Here is a 21,195-nt window from a genome sequence, read left to right as displayed (position 1 = left end):
CAATCTTCCCATAGTTATGTTTCCATAGAAGGTAGGGATGTACATAAACCTACACTCAGGCCTAAGGGAAGTTCAACACAGGCCCTTACCCAGTTATAATGTGATCATTCTGATACCTTTATGTTTGTTTTTTCAGGCTACCCAAAAGGGAAGAACACAGAAACCCAGGCTAAAGTGCTGCGATTACAGGCGTGAGCCATTATGCTTGGCCCTGGCAATCTTTAAGTGGAGACATTTGTAGTAATTTATACAACGTACTGTGCTGTGGTGCAGTGTATGCTGTGATCTTTATTAACTGGAAAATAAATAGCTATTAATGAAGAGGGCCCCATCCTTTGGTAGATTTTCTGTAAAGCCCCTATCCCTAGAGTAAAATACTTGCATCTGTGTATAAGAGATAATGGGTTTAAAAATCTAAATTACCAAAAATTGGCTTAATCTCATTGATAACATAGTTAATTCTCTGCAGTCAGAAACAAAGTATTTTATGTAAAGGAAAAGTAGAGTGTTCTATGGTTTTATTTGCTTATTTTGCTTTGTTTTATAAGGTTGGTAGTGGAAACTTATTTTTATTAGCAACCATTATTGATGAGTGTTTCTTGAATTCCAAATGAGGGAGAAACCTCTGTTTTTATGTCTTATGTCAATAACATATTTTATTCCCTTCATATCAGGTAATAAATGATAACTCTCTAACTTATTAGTGTTATGTTCACTTCATTCCCCAAGTACCTATTAGCCCTAGGGACAAAAATCTTGAAAGGATCAAGTCACACTGAATCTCTCCCATGGTGGCCAACATACAACTGCCCTGGGGGACCCTCCCCAGGGTGATTTCTCTATTACTTACTTTTCACTCTCACTTTTATCAGTGTCCTTGACCATAGCTGCAGTCATCTAATAGCAATTCAAAGGAGGTGGCATAAAAATATAATGTGCAGATAAATGCAGCAGGGAATCCAATCTGTGTCCAGATCTGGCACTTCCTTTGTAAATTACTCAACTAGATTTTGAAGTTCTTAAGGACAATGACCTCTTTTCTGCCTCTCTCGTGTCTTTTTCTGTGCCTGGTATGTTTCTATAATTCTATCTAGTTTTTGACTGGTTAGTTGATTGATCAGATTCATCTTTTTGGCTATCATACAAAAAAGTCTATAAAATGTATATAAACTAGTTAATATAAAGAATTCTGACATCATTTTCTCAGCATGAACAAAAATATAGTAGAAATGTTATTATAACACAATTGTTGGCCAGAAGAAATACATCTGTATTTTGAAGGAAAAAGAATATGTTCTGTTCAATCAGTACAACTAAATGTAACGTGTAGAGAAACTCAGAAAAAAATATATAGTTATATAAGGTAATTATATTTGAGTGATGTTTTTAAATTCTATTTCTCAAATATTCTATGAAAAATTTATATTATGTTAAATGTAAGAAATACAAAGGAAGAAGCATGGTAGACACAATTTCATTGATTAAAAATGTTTCTGCTCTTTCATTAGAAAATTTCAGAATTAATAAATATTTCATTTAAAAATAGGTACACAGAGTCTGGGTGTGGTGGCTCACGCCTGTAATCCCAGCACTTTGGGAGGCCAAGGCAGACAGATTGCCTGAGGTCAGGAGATCGCAACCAGCCTGGCCAACATAGGGAAACTCCATTGCTACTAAAAATACAAAAATTAGTTGTGTGTGGTGGCATGTGCCTATAATCCCAGCTACTCGGGAGGCTGAGGCAGGAGAATCACTTGAGGCAGAGGTTGCAGTGAGCCAAGATCACAGCACTGCACTCCTGCCTGGGCAACAGAGTAAGACTCCATCTCAAAAAATTAAAAAAAATAAAAATAAAAATGTACACAAAAAAAGTTAGCCTTGAGAAACTTTCCACTGTGAAAGAGGAAGTAAAATTATATTGATTTAAAAAATTGTCATCAGTTTATTGGTAGAGCTATGGCTACTATAGCTTCGGAGATCTTAAAAATAGACTTTGCCAAAGCAACTACAGCCACCATAGTATTTCAGATAAAGGATCCTTTCTAAATAGGTGGTATTTACTTTATGTCCTTAATTGTAAACCAATGAATGAATGAACAGTATAGCTGAACATTGAGTACATAACGTTTGTCTTTATCTAAACATTTGCCTTAAACCCTAATCAATTTATTAATTATGCTTACATAATAAACCTTGACCTAGATCAAAATAACATAGTAGGCAGGAAAAACAGGAGAGAATTCCAAAGACTTGTGGCTTGAAAGACAGTGGGACTTGTTGAGATCACCACATTTTTAAGTCCAAACCCCATATCCCTACATTAATTTGTAAACAACTCCTAGAATTGTGTCCCCACAAAAGATGTTGAAGTCTTAACGTCCAGTACTTGTGCATGTGACCTTATTTGGAAATAGGGTCTTCACAGAGGTAATCAAGTCAAATAAAGTCATTAGGGTAGACTCTAACCCAATATGACTGGTATTCTTATTAAAAGAGCAAATTTGGACACAGAGACAGACATGAACATGGGGAGAATGCCATTGAACATGAAGGCAGAGATTGGGGTGATGATTCTACAAGTGAAAGAACACCAAAGATTGCCAGCAAACCACAAGTTATGAGAAAGGCATGAACAGATTCTCTCTCAGCCCTCAGAAAGAACCAATCCTGCTGACACCTTAATATTAGATTTTGGGCCTCCAGAACTGTGAGACCACAAATTTCTGTTGCTTAAGCCAGGGGTGCCCAACTCCTGAAACTAGTCCGTGGCCTGTTAGGAACTAAACTGCACAGCAGGAGGTGAGCAGCAGGTGAGTAAGTGAAGCTTCTTCTGTATTTACAGCTGCTCCTCACCACTTTCATTACCACCTGAACTCCACCTCCTGTCAGATCAGCAGCACCATTAGATTCTTATAGGAGCATGGACCCTATTGTGAACTGTGCATGCAAGGGATCTAGGTTGCATGCTCCTTATGGGAATCTAATGCCTGATGATCTGTCAATGTCTCCCATCACCTGCAGATGGGACCATCTAGTTACAGGAAAACAATCTCAGGGCTCTCACTGATTCTACGTTATGGTGAGTTGTGTAATTATTTTATTATGTATTACAATGTAATAATGATAGAAATAAAGTACAAAATAAATGCAATGCACTTGAATCATCCCAAAACCATCCCCCACCAACCCAGTCCATGGAAAAATTGTCTTCCATGTAACCTGTCCCTGGTGCCAAAAAGGTTGGGGACTGCTGTTATAGACTACACAGGTGACTGAAAGAGGAAGTTTAGGCTAAAAACCAGTGCGGTGTGTATACACACCAAATGTATTGAAAGCTGAGAATATATCATGAGGAACCAAGGAGGAAAGTGCTTTAGGTCATCAGATTTTTTTAAAATAGTTTTTTCAAGATTAATTTACTTACAATAAATTGCATACATTTCAACTGTGCAATTCAATGAGTTTTGACAAACATGTAGACCATCCCAATCAAGCTATAAAACATTTCCCAGAAAGTTCACTTTTGCGTTTTCCAGCCAATCCCCTCTACAGCTATGGCTGCCAACCACTACGCTTCTATTACTGTAGATTGATACTGTCAGTTCTAGAACTTCACGTAAATAGATTTACACAATAGGCACTATTTTGTCTGTCTTCTTTCACACAGAATGATGGGTTTTTATGTTTGTTTTCTTTCTTTTCCAAGACTATTTCTTAGTGTGAACAGCATGATTTTTTTTTGAGTGAATAAATGAGTCGAAAAGCTATGAACATTCAGGTACAAGTCTTTGTATGAACATATATTTTCCTTTCTCTTTGGTAAATACCTGAGAGTAGAATAGCTGGGCCACATGGTAAGTGTATGTTTATTTTTATAAGAAACTGTCAAACTGTTTTCTAAAGTAGCCATACCATTTTATACGACTACCTTTCCTACATCAAGGGTCAACAAACTTTTCCTGTAAAAGGCCAAAGAGTAAATAAACATGTTAGGCTTTGTGGGCCACGTATGGTGTCAGTTACATGTCCTTCTTTATTTTACAACACTTTAAAACTGTAAAAATAATTCTTAACTCAAGTGCCATACAAAAGCAGGCCATGGGTTAGACTTGGCTCCAATGAAAATTCTGTATCAAGTCAGGGTTCAACCAGAAAAACAGGACCACCAGAAGATATATCTAGAATTAGGGATTCGTTACAAGAGTTTGGCAGTATGTAATTGTTAGAAGCTGGTTAAAAGTTTTGCTATTTTCTAAGGTTGTTGTCTCTATATCTTGTCCTGGAGTTTGAAATTCACAGGGCAGGCCATCAGGATGGAAGATGGATGTACAGTGGGGGAGGTTAGGAATAGACTGGACTTCACACATCAGTTGAAGACCATGAGGAGAGACTGACACCTGTGTCAGTTCTTGTTGCCACTGACCTTGGTAGTGTGGGTATCTGACAGAAATCAGAACCTTCAACCACACCCTCACCAACACTTGGCATGGTCAGTTTGTAGATTTTAGCCATTGTATTGAGTGTATACTGATATCTCATTTTGGCTTTAATTTGCATTTCCATGACAAGTAATGATGCTGAGAATATTTTCATGTGTTATTGGCCATTTGTAGGTCATCAGATTTTAAGGGCACTTTTCTTTTCTTTTCTTTTCTTTTCTTTTTGATAAAGCAATATGAGGTCAAGAATAGCTCTACATGGCTGGGTACAGTGGCTCACGCCCGTAATCGCAGCACTTTGGGAGGCTGAGCTGGGCAAATTGCTTGAGCTCAGGAGATCAAGACCAGCTTGGACTACATAGCAAAACATAGTCTCTACAAAAAATAAAAATTAAAAATTAGCCCAGTGTGGTGGTGGGCACCTGTAGTCCCAGCTACTTGGGAGGCTAAGGCAGAAGGATCACTTGAGCTTGGGAGGTTGAGGCTACAGTGAGCCGAGACTGAACCACTGCACTGTAGCCTGGGAGACAGAGCAAGACCCTGTCTCAAAAAAAATAAATAAGTAAAAATAGAAGAGCTCTACAGCTTATTTCAAAAAGCTACTTAGCATTTGGAGTCTTAGTTATCTTCGACATTGCTAGACTGACAGTTAAACACCTGAGCAATATCATCAGGTAGGCCTGGGTCAAACCCTGACCCTGCTGCCTCCTGGCTGTGTGATCTTGGGCCAGTTCCTTAACTTCTCTCAGCTTCAGCTTCTAAATGTATAAAACAATACCTACCCCATAGGTTGATTATGAAGCATGAATGAGATAAGATCAAGTCACTATTTGGGGATTCACACAATATGTTCACATAGATATCACAATCCTTTACAGTCTGGTACAGAGTAGACGCTCAATCAATGGTAGCACATTGTTCTGTGTCTGAAATTTAAACTTCCACCATTGGGATTGTGGAGAGAAATTTAAGAAGGGAAAGACAGTTGTCTCTCCAAAAATGCTGTAGCTGTGGTAGTACACATTTGTTGTTGTTGTTATTGCTGTTGTTACGCTTTCTTTTATCCCTTTTCTTCCTTCTGGATTCAGTGTCCTTCATAAAGTACATCCTTTAGAAGCTCTTTCAGAGAGGGTTTATGAATGGCACACTCTCAAAGCCTTTATTTGAAAGTGTCTTCATTACACTCTGTCATACAAGAGTGAGGACATAATAAAGACCCTTTTACATTTTTATTCTGTATCATACTGTGATTCCAAGAAGAGACTCAGCTCATTAAAAATGACTGCTTCAGCTACAAGAAACCACATATGTTTTAGTTAGGTGAAGCAAGTACTTTTAATTGTTGTTGGCACTGTCATTTACACCCTTTTAAGTGGATCTACCATCTCAAGGAATAAATTTGTTCAAATTTATGTTAAGGAAATTCATCCTTAGTAAGCAAGTATTGAATAATGATGGAAAATATGACCTGTATGCCAGAAATATTCTGCAGGTTTCAGGTTTCCACTGCCCATCAGAGGCAGCATTGGGCAAGGTGTATTCAGCCTTTGCAGAATAGATGAACTTCCTAGAATACAGCTGACCTGGTTTGTATACCTTATCCATGCAGTGAAACAACGTGGTTAGAAAATAAAACCACCACTGAGAATACAAAAATGCAGTGGTTCTCAAACTCGAGCACGCACCAGAACACGGAGGGCTTGCTGCAACACAGCTTGCTGCCCTGTCACCCCAGAGTTTCTGATTCATCAGGTGTGGGGCAGGTTGCTGAGAATTTTCACTTCTGACAAGTTCCCAGGTGACAGTGACACCTGGTTCAGGACAACACTTTGAGACCCAAAGATCTATGGTATTTAAATAAACTGTGGCCATCTATGCTGATCATCAGAATTTAACAGACCTAAGTTCTTTTTGGTTTCAGGATGTAGATAAGTTCTTTCCCTGATATTGATCACTACTGAAAATAATGGAGGAAATGTTTTCAGTAAGAAAAATCATTGCCTATTTGGAAAATTATTTGAAATCAGTTATTAAGGCTTGAAGATCAACTTACTATTTGGGTTTCACATAGTATGAACAATCGTAATGAAAATGACACATTGAGCGAATGTTGAAAAAGCTACTAGAAAATATGTCTTTAAAATGAGACTATAGGCCAAGTGCAGTGGCTTACACCTGTAATCTCAGCATTTTAGGAGGCTGAGGCATGCAAATTGCTTGAACTCAGTTCAAGACCAGCCTGGGCAACATGGTAAAACTTTTGTCTCTACAAAAAAAAAAAAAAATTTAGCCAGGCGTGGTAGCTCATGCCTGTAGTCCTGTAGTCCCAGCTACTGGGGAGGCTGAGGTGGGAGGATCACTTGAGCCCAGGAGGTCCAGAGGTTGCAATGAGCTGAGATCTGCCACTGCACTCCAGCCTGGGCAACAGAGCCAGACCCCGTCACAAAAAAAAAAAAAAAAAAGACAGAGAGAGACTATATAAATAAGTCAATCTTATTCATTTATCTTTGGAATAAATATCCTGGGCTATAGCAGAACTTCAGGCCTGAAGTAGGTTAAAAATATAAATTAACAAATTTAAACAGAAATATTTTTACTTTCTCCTACTTTTTGTCCTTGTCTTTACCTTTCTTTTCATGGTGCACCTTTTGTTTTCTGCTCTTTCTCTTTTGGCTCCACTTTACTAAATACTTCCAATGTTTTTTTTTTCCTTTTCTAGGGTTTGATATGTAGTACTACATACCAAATAAACAAACAGGATAGACTCCTTAAAGGAATCTGTTTCAAACAGCCAGACTTACTGGGTTTGAATGAAGTCCATGTGTCCTCTGCATGGATCTGAATAACTTTTCCAATCTAATGCTATTATGATGTCAAGTGGAAATGGCTTCTCCAACCCACCCCATCTTAATGAGATCCTGACCCTCTGTGCTTATCTAATAGTGTGTATCACACAAAGTTAAGCTGCATGTGTTTAGCCTACACATTCATTCGAAGGGGAATAGCGAAGTCATCGGAGCAGGGCTGAACTATGAAAAGAACAATTCCTTGTGTTTAAAGGAGCACAGAGATTACATTGATTAGCTGGCTCAACCTCTGGCAATTGCATTTTACCACTGTCAAAGCAAACTTATGGAAGCTTAATCTATGTTTTAGGAAAAGAGTCATTGTAAACACAACACCTTACTTCCTTTACATAGTTGATGTCTATCCAGTGAGTTGATCTATTTTATGAAACTCCCATCAGTATGGTTTGTCAGACCCAAACATCTAACTTTTACAGAACCTTGTTTGAACCCAGCCATCTCACTTTGCAGGGACTGGGGGGATGCAGGTTATTCTAATGAATCTAGCACATGTGGGTGCTAAGGCATCGCTTCTGATGGTAATGATCCATTTCTACGGGGCTCTCAGCCCCCACCAAAGGACATGCCATTTGTGTGAAACCCAGAGTCCTTGAATAACAAAGGCAGCTTCTAGCCCTGGGTGGGCCAAACTGAGCGCTCCAGGGTCACAAGCGTTCTCTCAGAGCAGGTGACTCCTGTCATCCTGTCGCCTGTCGTAAGTATACTGCTGTCTATCTCCTCACAAAGCTTTTAACCATATTTTGGTTTCTCTGTGGTGCTCTTTACCAGAATTGATAGGGTTAGAACTTCAGCTGCCTCACTTCTCTCTTGTAAGGTGGGGCTGATAATACCAACCACCCCAGGTTGCCGTGTAGAGTAACGAGGTGATGAATGAAAGCACCTAGAACTATGCCCTGTCCATGGCTCCACAGCTGTTTTGCAAACGTGAGTATCACGCTCCACTTTGATTTTCTACCGATACCTATAAAAAAGAAAAAAGTGAGTTCATTATAACAAGCAACCTCTAACTCATTTTTTAGAGCCCAATTTTTTTGTGTGAGCTGCTTGAAATAGCTGCGCCCCCCAAACCAAAAAAAATGCTTCTCATGGAAGCATTCTATGAGAACACTGCAAGTGAAACTGTCTGTTCAGAAGGTGCTGGCTTACTACATATGTTAATGAATTGTTTTCCATCCTATAGACATAATCTGAATCAGAGACCTGAACAGAAGATGCAACTTCAGGCGCAGACCTCTGGGAGCCCTGAGATGGTCCAGATTCTGTTTAAAGGGTTTGTCTTAAAGAGTTAGAGGTAAAGATGAGCCTCTCCCTGATTTCTTTACATAAACAAAAATATAGGACAGTGGGGTAAGAGGTTTTCAAAACATTTTTATTATAAAAAATTCAAATACACACAAGAGCAAACAAAATAGTGCAATGGAGGGGGTTGTTTTTAAATAGCTGAAATTATATTGCAATGCAGGGAGTAGAATGATAAAAAGAAAATATTTAAATGCTATGTTTATGCCTTCTGTGATGAATAGCTTATTTAAGTAATTATATGTTTCTATTCAAATTGTTATATGACACTCTCATCAGCAGTGACTAGCAGAAACCACAGTAAGATATACACGTGGCCTAGACTTTATGTATGACTAAGACCAAAGTTTTATGAAATGATTCTTAGTATTTGCAGTGCTCTCTTGATTTATTCACTGACTTCTTCATTTGTTCAGTATATGTTTGTAAGATTAAATAAAATAGGTGTTATAACATTTGTTTAGAGAACATCAATATAGAAAAGAGAATACGCACCCCATTTAGTTTCAATTTTCCATCCATTCTTTCTGAAGATCTAACTAAAATTCTCCAGGGTACATAATTTCTTTTCTGCTATAGAACAAAACGTAGCTCACAAATCTAATATTCATGTGGACAGTTTATTGCAAAGGAACTTCTAAGCATTTTTATCATCATTTTGTGAAAAAGAAAACCTAGGAACATAGAACTTATATTCTATGACCTGTCCTTGGTCAAAATGCATAATCTCAAAGGAATGGCAGGACTTCTACCCCAGGGCAACACTCTTTCCACTTCATACTCAACACTGGCCTGTCCTGGTGGATTTGAATTTTCCACTGCAAGGTAATTATGGCCTTGTATATCCAAGCAGCTCAGAAAAGTCCTAAATCTGAAACAATCGAGTGTACTTTTTGCTTAAGCATTAAGCAGACTCCCATTCACCTCTGTACCAAGAGAGACAGAGAACATTTGGATATGTCTAGCTTTGGTAATATAAATTAAATTAGAATTATTCTTTATCTACCCATCTAACACTTTTTCCCTCCCTCTTCTTTTTAAGAAATAAGCACAAATTAGCTCATCAAGATAGCAATGACTATGCGGTTTGAAAGAAGCAGCCCATGTTTGATGTTGCTTTGTTTCTAACAGAATTTTAAAAAAATGCTAAACTCAAACCCTATAATTCAGCCCAACCTGTTGCTATTCTTTGATGAAAGCATTTTTTAAAATAGCAGATAGGAAGCTGAGATTTGCATTGAGATAAAGATAGCATAGATCAAAAGCAATCATACATATGTCAGTTAGATTCAGTGATAAGATGTGGTAAGTGGTAGGTCCCATATCTAGTTACTTTACGTACAACCACATTTGCTGAATGCAGGCACTCTAATAGGCTAGACATTCATAGATGGAAATTAATGGAAGGCAATCTATGATGGTTAGACTGTTTGTTCTGGTATAGATCCAAGACTACATTTCTCCTAATTAGTAATATTACCGTAATTTTTTATAACTGTCTATGCTGCCCTGCCCAGAATAGTAAATTATCTTTGAAACTTTTATCTGGCATTTCTGAGGGGGTCAGCATTATTTTATAAGTACTCTATATCCCCCATACAGAAACTTAGAACTTAGACAATTTCCCCAATTTATTAGAAGGAAAAATATTTTAAGTTAAATTTTAAGGGGAGGAAAAATCCTCCCCTTAAAAAATCCATATAAGGCATTTTAGGGGGGAGGGTGCAAGTAATATAAAATAATGTCAATATCAATAGGACCCAGAAAAGAATGCTAAATTGGTTTTGAGGTGAAGTGGGATTGTGGAGAGGAGAGGATGAGAAGTAATGGTTTACTTGGTAAGTAAAATGGAAGAGTCATACAGTGGTTATTTTTCTGGAAGGCTGAGTTGTAGCAGAAACGTATTGATGCAGACCACGGTTAATGCCACATGTTTCTTTGGGATGCCAGCCATACATTACCACTCATAATGAAGATAATCTTGGATAATCAAAGCCAGGCTATAAATCGCAGAGATTAAAAACCCATATTAGGGAATTTCTATGCAGCTCAACATGGGGGTTGCTTCCTTACTTAATATATTCACTAAAGTCTAAAATTCTACAGCTGAATCTTCTCATTTACTTTCACCAGGCTTGAACACCCCTCGTTTGTAATAATCAAGCCAAATTACCTTTTAGCTAAAGTGGTGTTCTGCCATTGATGATCCAACAGGCCAGGGCTAGTGTGAAGCAGCCGAGGCACTTACCTCGAGCACAAAATTTAAGGTAGGGGGTGCCCACAGCTTCAGTAATCAAGATAAATAACATTTTAACTTCCCTACCATAATCCTATCTCTGTTGAATCCTGTCTTTATTTAAAATTTTGATAGATTGTCCACCATGGATTTTTTCGCATTGAATTTGAGTTTTAAAATATTATTTTTCTTTATTACTGAGATGTGGGGCACTCTTTCAAATTTTGTTCCCTGAAGCAGGTGTTTCACACGGTCCGTAGTAGTCCTGGGCCTATAACCTTATTCTTATATTTACATCACTTCAGATTCAAAAAGTTATTTCTTACTTCTAGCCCAGAGTTTCCCAGCCTCAGCACTTTTGACATTTGGGGCCAGATAATTCTTTAGTTATAGGGGTGTCCTGTGCATGGCAGGATGTTCAGCAGCAACCCTGGCATCTCCCCACTCAATGCCAGTAGCAATGCCAGATGCCTCCCCACCCCCACAGTTGTAATAGACCAAAAATGTCTCCACATATTGCCAAATCATCCCCAGTTGAGAACCACTGATCAAACCAACATCCCTCATGCTGCAACCACTCATTTGCTTCCCATTGCTTTCCCAAGAGAGATGGGAAGCAGCTTTTCTTCATCTTCTAAATAACAACCCCATGAGATTCTTTGCTTTGTAGAGCATGTGTTTACTTTATAATCTGATTAGAGTGATGATAATTACATTAGCATGTCTAGACTTACTAAGGTCAAACCCTTGGCCTCTGTAAAGTTTATTCCTGTCTAATATCTGACATCTCAGTAGACCACTTGACCATCTGAAGCAGTGGCCTCTCCCGCAATTCAGAAATGCCTTGTAATCATAACCCCCTGTCAAACTGTAAACTCAACTCCTTCATTGCATTATGCCACAGGGATTAGTTACTCCCAGCAACATTCTACTCCCTTCAAAGTGAATTTCATCTTGGAATTTATCAGTAACCTTTATGTAAACTATCATCTTTTCTTCCATCTCAGAAGCTAAGGCTCTAATGAGTCAGCTTATATTAACTAATTCAGCAATTCAACTTCCTCTGTGATCTTATATTTTAACTACTACAATTTCAGGAAGCCATTTTGCCTATAATGAGCCAGAAAGATATTTAGCATTTTTCTTTCTGATCATTCAAAAGGAAAATTTATAATGAAATTTATAAAGCCCAGAGTCAGATTATACTGGAAGGTAAAAGTCCTTTTTTGGACGTGAGTTTTGTAAGAATATACTAAAAAGTCCTATAACCATCCATGCAAATTGCCATATGAATCATAAGTAAGTAGTCAGATGGATAAACTAGAAATTGTTCCTAATGATACACAATCTGTCACATTCACCCTCTGCTCTGTTGAACATTCACAAAATTCTGGTTACTTGTGTGTTTTTTTTCTTCCAGGTAAGAATAATGTATGTGAGAGTCTTATATTCAAGATAATGAGTTTGGATATTATACCAGTCAGAGTTGTTTACTGCAAGCAACAGAAAATAACTCTAGCTGATTTAAGCAGAGAAAAGCATGTGTTGCTGTGTTGTTCAATAGCTCAAGGCATTTCAACAGTGTTGGAACCAGGCTTAGAAAAGGAGGCCAGACAAGGGAAGCTAGGCAGCAGGTGGACAACTAAAATCACACCACTTAACCCATCTAATGGGAAAACCACCATCACTCCCCTCACGCTAAACACAGATATCACAGGTTGACTGGCAGCCACAGACACAGGACTTTGAATGTGCTGCTCCACCTCCGTGCCTCTGGATTTGCTGCTGTCTCTGACTTTATCTGTCACCAGCTCCCAGTTCAAAGGCAATAGCAGGTACATCCATTTAGTCAAGCCTGGGTCACATACCTGCATCCTAGCTGCAAGGGAGGCTAAAAAATGTGTGGAGTTTTCAGCTCCTAAAGTGGGAGTCAAGCAGCTAAAAAAAGAGAGATGGTTTCCACTGAGATGCGACAAACGGAGGTAATTAATAATAACAGATGAAGTCTTGGGCTCTGGAGTTAGACTGAATTTGAATCGATGCTATGTGACCTATGTGACCTTGGATAATAAATCACTTAAACCCTTACTTGTTTCTATTTCCTCACTTCTAAAATAGAGATAATACCATTATCTGCATTAGAGACCCTTGTGAGGATTAAATACAAACATCCACGTAAAATTTCTTAGCACAGGAACTGGCACATAGTAAGTATTAATACTTCTATATTTCTGTGTGTGTGTGTGTGTGTTTAAATGAACACATGTTTATACCAACACATAACACTGATAGCAGAGACAGAGCTTCTCTACTCCCATTCTCTTTCCCTTTTAGAAACACCTACCAAATACTGAGAGAGTACCGCATATCTCAGACATTCATTTAGTTTAATGCTAGGCAAGGCAACTCGATTTAACTTTGGTCTCCTCCCTTAAAGCATACATGATCTAGCAGAGAGATACCAAGGATTAAAGAGTTATAATTCTACATATGTTATAATATAATAAAAACAAAAGTTCAGAGAGGGATAAGATTAATTTTATCTAGAGAGCTAGAAAAGATCATATAAAAGGAACTCAAAAGGGAATGCGAAGAATAGATAATAAGAATTTTCCAGAGAATAGAGAGAAATGGTTGTCTACCAAGCAGTGAGAATACTCCCAGCACAGCGGTATAAATGCAGGGTGTCTGGCAATGGGGAAGAATTCAGAAAGACAAGAGCATGGGTTGATGGGAAAGTAAACAAAGATGAATTGAGAAAGACAGATTAGGTCCAGATTGTCAAAACCCTCTGGGGTCACGGTGGTTATCCTGTCACCTGCTAACATGCATGCTAGCAAAACTGCTAGGAACTGACCCAAGGCCCTAGCAATGTGCCACATCATTGGCATCAGTATCTTCATATCTTATTTGTTCTTTTTAAACTCATTATTCAGAAGTTAAATCCCAGGGATTAAGGTTGGCCTAAACAAAACAGTGGAATAGGTAAAGTTTCTCCTACTCGTTCCTTTTGTTGGGTCTTCCTTTCTCCCTTAACCTCCATCCCAGCTCCCCAATGCCACCTGAAAGCCTCTGGCTGTGCATCACACCCATTGCAATGCTGCCAAAGCTTCAGGCCCTCATGTGTATTGCCAGCTCCAGATCCTCCCATTCTTCTTCCTCCACCAACACACCAGAGCCCTGATTTCTGTTTAGCTGTCAAGACTGAGAATGGGCTAAACAGATAAACCAGACTTAACTTCCGTTCCTGTCAGTGGCCCTCTTAATAACACAGTATCCTGATAGTGACAGTGGCCTCCCCAGAACAGTTCCCCAACATCAGTTTCTGTCAGTTGCTACACCTACATCTTCCCCAACCTCTCCACCTCCCCATGCCCACCCTGCCACCGTTAGAACACATGCTCTAATATGGACAAAATAATTCTTGTAGACCACAAAATAAGAATGCTCAAAAGCAGGATTGCTCCAGAAAATATGAGGCTAGCCACTGCTTCCTGGTTTCTTCTCAGGAAACTGAATCTGCTCTTCCCTCTGGACCAGAATCTGATCTCAAGTTCTCTAAGACCATCAACCCGGGGCTAGGAGCCCAGTAGCTCCAGCATCTGCGTGACCAGAAATGGGATGATGTGGCTCCTTGCTGGAGATGTTTCAGCACATTGATTGCAAAACCCAGTGAGTTTCTCTCAGGTTTTGTTTCAGCTGCCAAGAGCCCAGGGCCTCAAGCCTTGTGAGCAGCTCCAGGAACCTCAGGGAATCGAGAAGAGACCCAGGACACTGGCATTGGCAAAATGTTGCTGGTGTGGCCGCGTGTAGCACTGAAGTGGCCTGGAGGGTGCGGCCCATTCGGAAGAGCTGTGGCTGGAAGGAGTTTGTACATAAGGGACAGGTAAAAATGAGCAATTATATTTGAGACAGATCCATTCATTCAGTGGCAATATATTTTTCTTCACATGCTTTTCTTTTCACAGCAAGCAAATGCACATGAAGCCAGTGACTATGAAGTCAGTCAAATTGAATTGACTCAGTTTTTCTCAAGTCTTCAAGCGTGAAGCATTGCAAACCTTTGAGTGTACACTGGGGAAAGAAAGGAAGGGAAAAAAAGGACTCCACGGCAAAACCTAAGGAAAAGCCTGTGAAAAGAAAACGGCAAGATAGAGCAACACGATTTCAAATCTTAATCTCCTGAAATGGTGCTTCTAAAGCTGCACTTTCCACATTTCTAAGTGAGACTCTTCAAAACTCTCTGTCAAATCATGTTATAACCTTGCTTCTTATCTGTCTGCGATGGCTTTCAAGGGCCAGTAATTCCCCACATGCAGCAGAAAAGTTCACAGTAGAGATTTGTGCACTTGGCTAAGCTTCCCGCCTTGCTTTTTGTGGAGTGCTGGTGAAGGAGAAAGATTTCTTTTCCCTTTCAGAACTAATGCAACTGCCAAGGACACAGGCTAGAAGCAAACCAAATCACTCACTTGGACACATAATCTGCAGGACAACAACTTAATATTAGACTCTCTGCTTTTGTCCAGTAAAACACATGGCCTGGTAGAATGCCCCTGCAATTTTTTAAATTAAAAACTGGCAGACAAGACCACAACTACAGGGGAGACTTTTTTGCTGCCTTCTTGCTAGACACCCTCCCTTGCCCCATCACCAGAGATGACCTGGAGTCTTGGGCACTGGCTGCTGGGGTGACAGTGGTGCAGGGGGCTGAGGAAAGAAGAGTCATGGAAATCTTAATAAACTGCAGAGAGAGGGTGTCATCTGCCATAGGAAGGGTGGAGGTCACCTCACCGTCTCTTTCTCTACCTGCCTACTGGCCCTTGGACTGGCCTGAGGGTTTGCACAGGAAGAGGCAGGCGTGAAGAGCTCTGAACAGCATTCCCTGCATCAGGGGCCATAAATACAAGTGTCAGCCAGGGTCTGGCAGGTAACATCAGCAAGTAAAATGGGTGAGGTCTAAGAAAAGAAAAGGAAGGAAGACATTATCTACTATGTTATTTGTTTTTGTTTTTTTAATAAAGACAGTTTTATTTCTTTAAAAAAAAATTAAGATGGCCAAGGCAGGTGGATCACTTGAGGTCAGAAGTTTGAGACCAGCAGGAGCAATATGATGAAGCCCCATCTCTACTAAAAATGCAAAAATTAGCCGGGCGTGGTAGTGGGCACCTGTAATCCCAGCTACTCGGGAGGCTGAAGCAGGAGAATTGCTTGAACCCAGGAGGCAGAGGTTGCAATGGGCCAAGATTGCACCACTGCACTCCAGCCTGGGAGACAGAGAGAGACTCTACTTCAAAAAATAATAATAATAAAAATTAAAATAAAGATGACATTCTGAAACAAAAACAAAATTAATTCCTCTTGGCAAGCTGATACACTTTCTTGTATTAGGCACGAGATGTATTGTTCCCACTTTCCCTTGACTTCCAAGAGGCTCAAAGCTATATTTTGTGCTTCCCTTTGATTTTTTTTGGACCCATCTGTCTTTCTCTCATTCTCACCTGTCTCCTCTCCCAATGTGTACTCACATTTTATACACATACATCATATACACACATATATATGCCACATACCCATATACGAGCATCATAGGCTCTTCTATTTTTACCTCTGGCATTTTTCCCTTTATTGTAAGTTTTATCACAAATCCTTATGACAGTATGCAGTGTGAAGTAATAAATTAATAAAATGAGTGCTTTCTACATTCAGGAGGCTGATGTTTCCAATTCTTTAATCAGACTACCACACCATTAGCTGCCAAGGAATCCAGACAACCTGAAAACACAGATCAGATTCCACCCTTGGTTCCTAGAGTGGTACAGAGGACAAGACCTACAGGGTTCTGCCCACTCTTAGGTGAAAAAGGACCAAAATAGCAGAATCCAGAGCCCTATTTTTTAACCACCTTGAAGCACACTCTCCTATTCCTCCCACTCTCTCACTCTCTTTCTCTCTTTCTCTCTCTTTCTCTCTCTCTCTCTCTCTCTCTCACACACACACACACCTGGTAGTCTACACAGATGTGGCATAGATAACGGAAGTATAATACTAGTTTAAACATTCCAGAGTTCTTAATTCCTTACTATCAAGCCCTGTATTAATATGTGCCAAATTGGCCAGGCATGGTGGCTCACGCTTGTAATCCCAGCACTTTGGGAGACAGAGGCAGGAGGATCATTTGAGCCCAGGAGTTGGAGATCAGCCTAGGCAACATAGCAAGACCACCATTTCTACAAAAAAAAAAAAATTATAATTAGCCAGGCATGGTGATGCATGCCTGTAGTCCTCACTACTTGGGAGGCTGAGGAAGGAGGATCACTTGAGCGCAGGAGTTCAAGGCTGTAGTGAGCTGTGATCGTGCCACTGCACTCCAGCCTAGGCAACAGAGAAAAACATTGTCTCTAAAATACACACACACGCATATATAGAGAGAGATACATATAAATAAATGCCAATGTCTTATTTTTTATTTTCTTCTGTTTTAGGCTTTTGTTTTTGTTTTTGTTTTTATTCTGGAGATGGAGTCTCACTGTCACCTAGACTGGAGTACAGTGGTGTGATCTCATCTTATTGCAACCTCTGCCTCCTGGGTTCAAGCAATTCTCCTGCCTCAGCCTCCCGAGTAGCTGGGATTATAGGCGCCTGCCACCACTCCTGGCTAATTTTTGTATTTTTAGTAGAGACGAGGTTTCATCATGTTGGCCAGGCTGGTTCAAACTCCTGACCTCAAATGATCCACCTGCCTCGGCCTCCCAAAGTGCTGGGATTACAGGTGTGAGCCACTGTACCCAACCCATTTTAGGTATTTCCATATAAAACTCTGTACCAAATGTCCAAATTCAATGGAAAGGACCATTAAATTAATTCCAAATTCTAACTCCAAAAGTATTCTGATTTTTAAAACATCTTTTTATTTTCATTTTAAGGATTCGAAGGATTTCTCTTTGGAAGTTTGTTGCTTTTATTTCTATTTTTACTCACTATTTTCTCATAGAGATGATATACATTAGGAAGGAGCTACAGATTCAAAATTAATCTCCACCAAAGTTAATTCCTGCATAAATTAAGCTGAATTTGTTTTTTCAACACCATGAATCAAGTTTAATAGCTATAAATAAAACATGAATTTGAGTTTCCTCATTTATAACTTCAAATCCATGACACTTTAGCATAGGAAGGGTAACGTTTTCTTTTTTCTTCTTTTTTAGAGCTCTGAGGCTAGTCATCTGAGAGATTGTAGTAAATATTGTTGATTCAAATAAATTCCTCTCTATGGCTGAAAAAGCTAATACTAAGAAGCCCACAGAAAAATTATCTCTGCATTCCTTTGTATGCTTATGCAAAACATCATGATCCTCCTCTTGGGACCAGCAAACCAGTAGAAAAATTGCCAGAGATGTGAGCTTTGGGGGTTGGGAAGGCTATTCTGCTGCATGAAGCGCATGGCTGGTTGTTGGCCTCAGGTTACTCTATGGCTATAATTAGTTCTTGGAGAAATCGTGAACTGGGATTAAAATAGGATGTCAGGATGACCCTGTTGAGACCTAACCTGTAGTAGGTGCTGTGGTGCATCCCTACCCCCTTTGCTTGGCCCAGTGCACCCTCCCCAGCTGTGTGAATGTCTGGTGCCAACACACTTACCACAGAAATTATGCCCCACCCCACCCTCCCACCAAGGCCAAGGCAGCCCACAACCATTGAGAGCACAAGAGGACAATCCCCTTCCCTCAATTTTGTCTTGAGGTTTACACTCCATAACTACATTGTTTGATGTGGTAGCCATTAGCCATATTAACTATTTAAATTTACATCGAATTTAATTAAACATTTAGTTCCTCAGTTATACTAGCCACACTGCAAGTGCTCAATGGCCATAGGTAGCCAGTGACAACTCTACTGGACAGTGCAGATTCTATAGAACATTTCCATTATCATGGTAAGTTCTACTGGCCAACACTGCTTTAGAGTCTACCCCTATGGATCAGACCAACGTGAGGCTTCCCCTGAGGCAACGTCCTTGCTCTCTTTCCCTCTCCCTATCCTGCTTTCATGCCGCCCCTTTACGTTTTTTAATTCTGTTTCTGAAGAACACTCCCTCAATAAGTCTTCTGCATTTGAATCCCTGTTTTGGACTCTGCTTCTAGGGAATTCTATCCAAGACACTATCTCTATTGCTTTCAGCTTATCGTAAACCAAGGAGTAAGCGTTTAGGCATGGAAGCCTTGGATTTCCTTACTCTAGAGATAACATGTAGTCATGCTTTCTGAAGTATAGCCTCGAAGAATCAGTGGGCCTAAATTTCATAAAAGGAAAGGGGTTCTGAGAACGTAATGGAAAGTTTCATTTTCACACCTGAGAGGAAGTGACTGAGGGGTGCAAGTCTCTGCAAGAGGCCGGGTCCTGTGCTCCACTTGCATGCAATGGCAAGATGGGGGCACTAGCTGAGGCATGCTGGGAGAGTCCACAGTAAGAGCCACGGGTGTGAAAGCAGAATACATGGTCCGCGGTGGGAGACAAGCTGTTGATGGTAGAACCAAGCAGAGGAAAGGGGCAGTGGTAATGATGTGGCCAACAAGGACTAAGCGGTAGGCCCCCACCACATTTGTATCTGGAAGTAAGGTATGCTCTAATGACAGAGGGGAGGGAGCCCCAATACTAATACTGAATAACCAGCCTGGTGAGTGGACTTTCAGAACTGGATAAAATGTGTTATAAACACACATGTGTAGCCATCAGGGAAATGTAAATCAAAACCACAAGCGGATTTCACTTTACACCCATGAGGATGGCTACGCTCAAGAGGAAAAAAACAAATGTTGGTGAGCACGTGGAGAAATTGGAACCCTCAAGCATTGCTTGTAGGAATGTAAAATGGTACAATCACTTTGAAAAACAGTCCAGCAGTTCCTCAACAAACTACACATAGAGTTACCATACGACCCAGCGATTCCACTCCTAGGCATGTACCCAAAAGAAATGAAACACATGAAATGATACAAAAAAAAAAGTGTGTAGGTGAATGTTCATAGCAGCATTGTTCATAACAGCCACATAATAGAAACAACCCAAAAGTCCATCAACTGGTGAATGGATAAATGTGGTATAACCACACAATATTATGCAATGACCAAAAAGAATGGAGTATTGACATGTGCTACAATGTCAATGAACCTTTAAAGGACACAACATGAATGGATCTTGAAATGTCAAGAATAGATAAATCTATGGAGACATAAAGCAGATTAGTGGTTGCCAGGGGCTGGGGAGGTTTGGAGGAAGTGTGGAGTGACAGATAATGAGTTACAAAGTTTCTTTTTGGGGTGATGACAATGTTCTAAATGTGATTGTAGTGATGGTTGCGCAACTCTGAAAATACTAAAAAAACACTTTAAATGGGTGAATTGTATGGGATATGAATTACATCTCAATAAAGCTGTTAGAAACACACACAGACACACACAAGCAATGTGAGTTTTTTGCACTGTAGCTGTGTGACAAAATCATTTACATTGCAATATTTGTTTATCTTTAAATTTATACCTGGGGACCCCTCCTGTACTTTTTCAGATGAGCCCGTGACTCAGGCTGAATGACTGGCAAAGGCACAATAACCTCTCAATTTCTTGAACATGTTCTATTTTATCTCTCTCTTCTGAAGTAACTGGTCAGATAAATATTAAATCAGACATATTGTCTGATGAATCGATCACCAAGAGATTCATGCAAGGAATGTAAAAGCTAGTGTGAAAATAAGGGCATGCCACATTCATCCTCAAACAGGAACACATACTGGGAAGATTATGAAATGTAATAGCCTCAAAATAAACTTTCTCATCCTAAACAGGAAATAGATGTTAAATAGAGAAAATCAATTTATTCCCTATTCTGACCTAAGTCTTCCCTTTGAGTCTTCAAATAAGTAGGTTTCCCCTTCCCAAATAGTCCAACCTGGAACTGTTCAATAGAAATAAAATGCAAGCCACACATGTAATTTTAAATTTTCTGAAGGTCACATTTTAAAAAATCAAAATAAAACTGTGAAATTAATTTTAAGAGTATATTTTATTTAACCAAATAGATCCAAAATATTAACAATTCAACATGCAGCCAATATAAAAAATTATTGAGACATTACTTTTTTTAGTATTAAGTCTTCAAAATCCTGTTTATAGTTTACACTATTAGTGTGATCTAATAATAGATCTCAACTTAAACTACATTTCAAGTGCTTGTGGTTGCTGTATTGGACAGTGCAGTTCCAAATACTACCTTAAACTTAAAATCTATCCATCACTCTGCCAGGTGCAGTGGTTCACGCCTGTAATCCCAGCACTTTGGGAGACCAAGGTGGGTGGAT

At 39.5% G+C, this 21,195-nt stretch overlaps 1 protein-coding gene across 2 annotated transcripts in view; it reads right to left on the bottom strand.

Annotated features, from left to right (window-relative positions):
* Positions 1–4,664: 4,664 nt before the first annotated feature.
* The window catches only part of DNAAF10 (dynein axonemal assembly factor 10), a 72,637-nt gene continuing 56,106 nt past the window's right edge, over positions 4,665–21,195 (bottom strand). Inside the window, exon 8 of one of the 2 annotated variants that reach the window (XM_063789031.1) lies at positions 4,665–8,267. In XM_063789031.1, coding sequence (XP_063645101.1) covers position 8,267 — 1 coding nt within the window. In that variant the 3' untranslated portion in view covers positions 4,665–8,266. The remainder of the gene's footprint in view (positions 8,268–21,195) is intronic. The other variant, XM_063789030.1, reaches the window with a different exon arrangement.

Source organism: Pan troglodytes, chromosome 12 (assembly GCF_028858775.2).
Source record: "Pan troglodytes isolate AG18354 chromosome 12, NHGRI_mPanTro3-v2.0_pri, whole genome shotgun sequence".
NCBI classification, from domain to species: domain Eukaryota; kingdom Metazoa; phylum Chordata; class Mammalia; order Primates; family Hominidae; genus Pan; species Pan troglodytes.
This window is presented reverse-complemented; position numbering and strand designations above follow the sequence as displayed.